The 3,349-nt window shown below is 37.1% G+C and overlaps 1 protein-coding gene across 3 annotated transcripts; it reads left to right on the top strand.

The window, feature by feature from the left end:
• On the top strand, positions 414-3,241 carry LOC107634551 (glycine-rich RNA-binding protein 3, mitochondrial). Of its 3 annotated transcripts, none has more exons than XM_016337995.2 (5): positions 414-563; positions 1,100-1,250; positions 1,383-1,451; positions 1,594-1,700; positions 2,209-3,241. In XM_016337995.2, exons 2-5 carry the CDS (start codon positions 1,109-1,111, stop codon positions 2,827-2,829), a joined length of 939 nt encoding a protein of 312 aa, XP_016193481.1. In that variant the 5' UTR covers positions 414-563; positions 1,100-1,108; the 3' UTR covers positions 2,830-3,241. The 3 variants fall into 3 exon arrangements, with proteins under 3 accessions (XP_016193481.1, XP_020979683.1, XP_020979682.1); XM_021124024.1 differs by lacking the exon at positions 414-563 and adding an exon at positions 581-709; XM_021124023.1 differs by lacking the exon at positions 414-563 and adding an exon at positions 739-867.

The raw sequence follows: 3,349 nt of genomic DNA, 5'->3' as shown, positions 1-3,349 counted from the left end.
TTCGTGTCTGCCATATTTTTGGGAAGCCAATTTTGCTGCCCATACATACACTACACTAGCAAAGAACACCCAAAGAATTGTTGCTGGTTTGATATGCTTCGAGGAGGCCCCACCTTTTCTTTCATTATTACTAGATGCTGTAAAGGAATTAGATTTTTAAGAATCTGTAGGCTAGTTTTTGTTTGTTTGTCTTGGGCCTTAGATCCTGCATCATATAAAAAAAAAATAATTCATTGATGACGAAAAACAATAAATTTGTCCACCGAAAAAAAAAAAGAAAACAATAAATTTCAATTACCTAACATTTCTCATTAAAGCTTGAACAAATTCCTTTTTCCCTGCTTTCTCCATCTCTTACGGAGGCCCAAATAAAACACACAAATTACTAGCATGGACGGCTACAGATTCTCGAACCGAAATCAAGGGTTGATATCGGCTTTTCCCCAGGTCTCCACGTAGGATTTTTGGTTCTGAATTTCATTTACATAAACCCATTCAATTCAATTTCAGTTTCCAGCAAAGGTTAAAAATATCTCTGCTTAGGGTTTTAGCACTTGACAAAGGTACTCTCCCAGGCTCCAATTCTCTTCTTTTTCTTCTTCACTGTGCTGCTCTCGTTTATATTTTTTTAATCTCCGCCTTGTTCTTTCTTCATCGTCCGATTCAATTTATTGTTGTTTATTTGTATTACTTCCCCGGCACTTGACAAGTTGAGAATATTGATCTTGCTATGCTACCTATGATATTGATATATCTCTTTTCGTTTTGGTTTTCAATCCGCTGGTCTTATTTCATTGGTTATTGCAAGGGTTTGATCAGGGAGCTTGAAATTTGATTGATAGATAGCTCTCTGAAACTAATAGTTAGGTAATGAAAGCGTTAAAGATGGCTGGCTTTTGAATTTATGTTATTGATTAGGACAAGAACAATGAAATGATTGTATATAGTTTGAGTGTAACAAGCTGAAGTAAATAATTTGGCTAATTTTTCTTTCTGCATTTCTTTGTTTTCGTCTCATATGTGTCGGCAATCTGGTTTTTTGATGTTGAAATACCATATATAGAACATAATAATAATCAAGGTTTGCGGTTTACTTCAGGTTCCAACGATGGCTTTCTTTGGTCGAATTGGGAATTTACTCAGAAATGCTGCAAACAAGCAGATCAGTTCAGAATTGCTCTCATCCCCATCTATTTTCCAGGCAATACGGTGCATGTCATCTGCTCCAAGCTCAAAACTGTTCATTGGAGGTGGATTCAAGTTTGAAATACCTTATAAGTTGCATCCATCATGTTTTATTTTTGGTGTAATGTAGCTGATACTAATAATATAATAGATATTGATATATGGATAGATACATATTAACATTTCCTCTGTTGCAGGTGTTTCATATTCTACTGATGAGCAAGGTTTGAGGGAGGCATTTTCAAGATATGGAGAAGTTGTTGATGGTACATAGATTCTTTTTCCTCCACTTGCTTCTTTTGTTATCTTAATGTTGTTTGCTTTTATGGTTTTTGGTTCTTGAAAATTGTCTATATTAATTTACTCTTCAACATTGGTTCTTAACTGCCATGCTCTTTGTACTTGTAGCAAGGATAATTGTGGATCGTGATAGTGGTAGATCCAGGGGATTTGGTTTTGTTACTTTCAGTTCAGCTGAGGAGGCATCAAGTGCTATTCAAGCCTTGGATGGACAGGTAATTCATATTAGTTGTTCATTGTATTATTATCTCGTGAATGTCATTGGTTACAGCAGATTCTGCAAATTGTTCATGACTACTTTCTGAATTTATGTATACATGCCATTTAGTTTGTGGGAATTCACAGAGTATATCTTGGTTATTTAATAACAGTGTTGTATTCTAGATTGTCTAGAGTGTGAAACAATGTTTCTCTTTAGTCTTTTCTTGTTTTCCCTTTAGATTGTGGTCACTGGTGTAGCTTGATGTGGGCTGACACGGTCCTCAGCAAGAACACCATAACTTGTTTAGTGTTGTGTACTTTTAATGCATATATATAGTCTGTGTATGTTTTCAGGTAAATTGTGTACTTATTTGTGACAATGGATGTGTACACCTTTCCTGGTTATGCTTTCCATCTGATATCTTTTGGCATTTTAAATTCTCCAATAACCTTTTCTTATTTAATTTTGAAATTTAGATTGCTAGAAATATGATAACATTGTTATCTATCTGTAAATTTCAGGATCTTCATGGTCGCCGGATTAGGGTAAATTATGCTAATGAAAGGCCCCGTGGATTCGGCGGTGGAGGTGGTGGTTTTGGTGGTTCTTATGGCAATGCACCATATGGTGCTGGTGCTGGCTATGGAAGTGCTTACGGTAACTCTCCTTATGATGGTGCTCCAGGTGGTGGTGGTGGTGGCGGTTATGGTGGCAATGCTGCTGGAGGTTACGGTGGAGGCGGCTATGGATCTGGTGGCAATTATGGTCGCAGTGGCTATGACAATAACTATTCCACTCCTGACAGTTATGGAAGTAGCAGTGCTGGTGGCAGTGGAGATTATGGTGGTAACAGTGGGAATTTTGGTGTTGCTGGTGGTGGTGGAGGAAGTGATAGCTATGGCAGTGCTCCTGGTTTTGATGCTGCTGCTGGTGTAGGTAGTCATGAAACATCTGCTGGTTTTGGTGGCAGTGATAATTATGCCAGTGCTGGTGGATTTGATGGAAGTGAGGGATCCGGATATGGCAGTAGTGACCAACTGGATAACAAAGAAACCAGCATTGAAGGCGACGATATGGACTTAGTAGAAGGAAATTACAAAGATGACAATGATGATACCGATGACTTTGCCAAAAGGGCTTGATGGAATACTTGTTTTCCTGGGGTTTCTACTATGCTCTAGTGCTTTAGGGCCTACACCTTTATATAATCTCTAAGGACTTGAAAATCTGATGTGCAATCCAAACATGTTATCTCAATCAGCAATGCATAGAGAAGACAGTTTATGTACCCATCTTATGCATCATCCTTTCCTTCTCTCGTTAAGAATGGTGCATATTTTTGTTGCTCACTTTGAGGTGATTTGGTATTTGACCAAATTGAGATTTTTCTACAGCATGTAAATCAGTGAATTGTTGCATCAATAATCCAAGACTGTTGGGGGAAATAGTTATTTATCGATTTAGGAGATTTTGTTTATGTTGTGTTCCTCGAATCATTTCTCATTTTCTTTTTAGATTTTGTGAATCAAGTAACGTTTTGTACTTTCTGCTTTATTTTGTGTCTGCTATTTGCTAATTGTGATTCGAACGATATTAAAAATTGCGAATTGTTGAGATTGACTCAACTAAATCCACCAAAGAGAAAAAAAAAATACTATAAAA

Source organism: Arachis ipaensis, chromosome B01, assembly GCF_000816755.2.
Source record: "Arachis ipaensis cultivar K30076 chromosome B01, Araip1.1, whole genome shotgun sequence".
NCBI lineage: Eukaryota > Viridiplantae > Streptophyta > Magnoliopsida > Fabales > Fabaceae > Arachis > Arachis ipaensis.
Note: the sequence above shows the minus strand (reverse complement) of the source record. Positions and strands in the feature narration are given on the sequence as shown.

Bases quoted from the DNA above. Each gene is read 5' to 3' on its own strand.
- LOC107634551 (XM_016337995.2), top strand. From the start codon at position 1,109: ATGGCTTTCTTTGGTCGAATTGGGAATTTACTCAGAAATGCTGCAAAC. The intron at 1,251-1,382 runs GTGGATTCAAGT...CCTCTGTTGCAG, and splicing joins CTCAAAACTGTTCATTGGAG to GTGTTTCATATTCTACTGAT. The intron at 1,452-1,593 runs GTACATAGATTC...TTGTACTTGTAG, and splicing joins ATATGGAGAAGTTGTTGATG to CAAGGATAATTGTGGATCGT.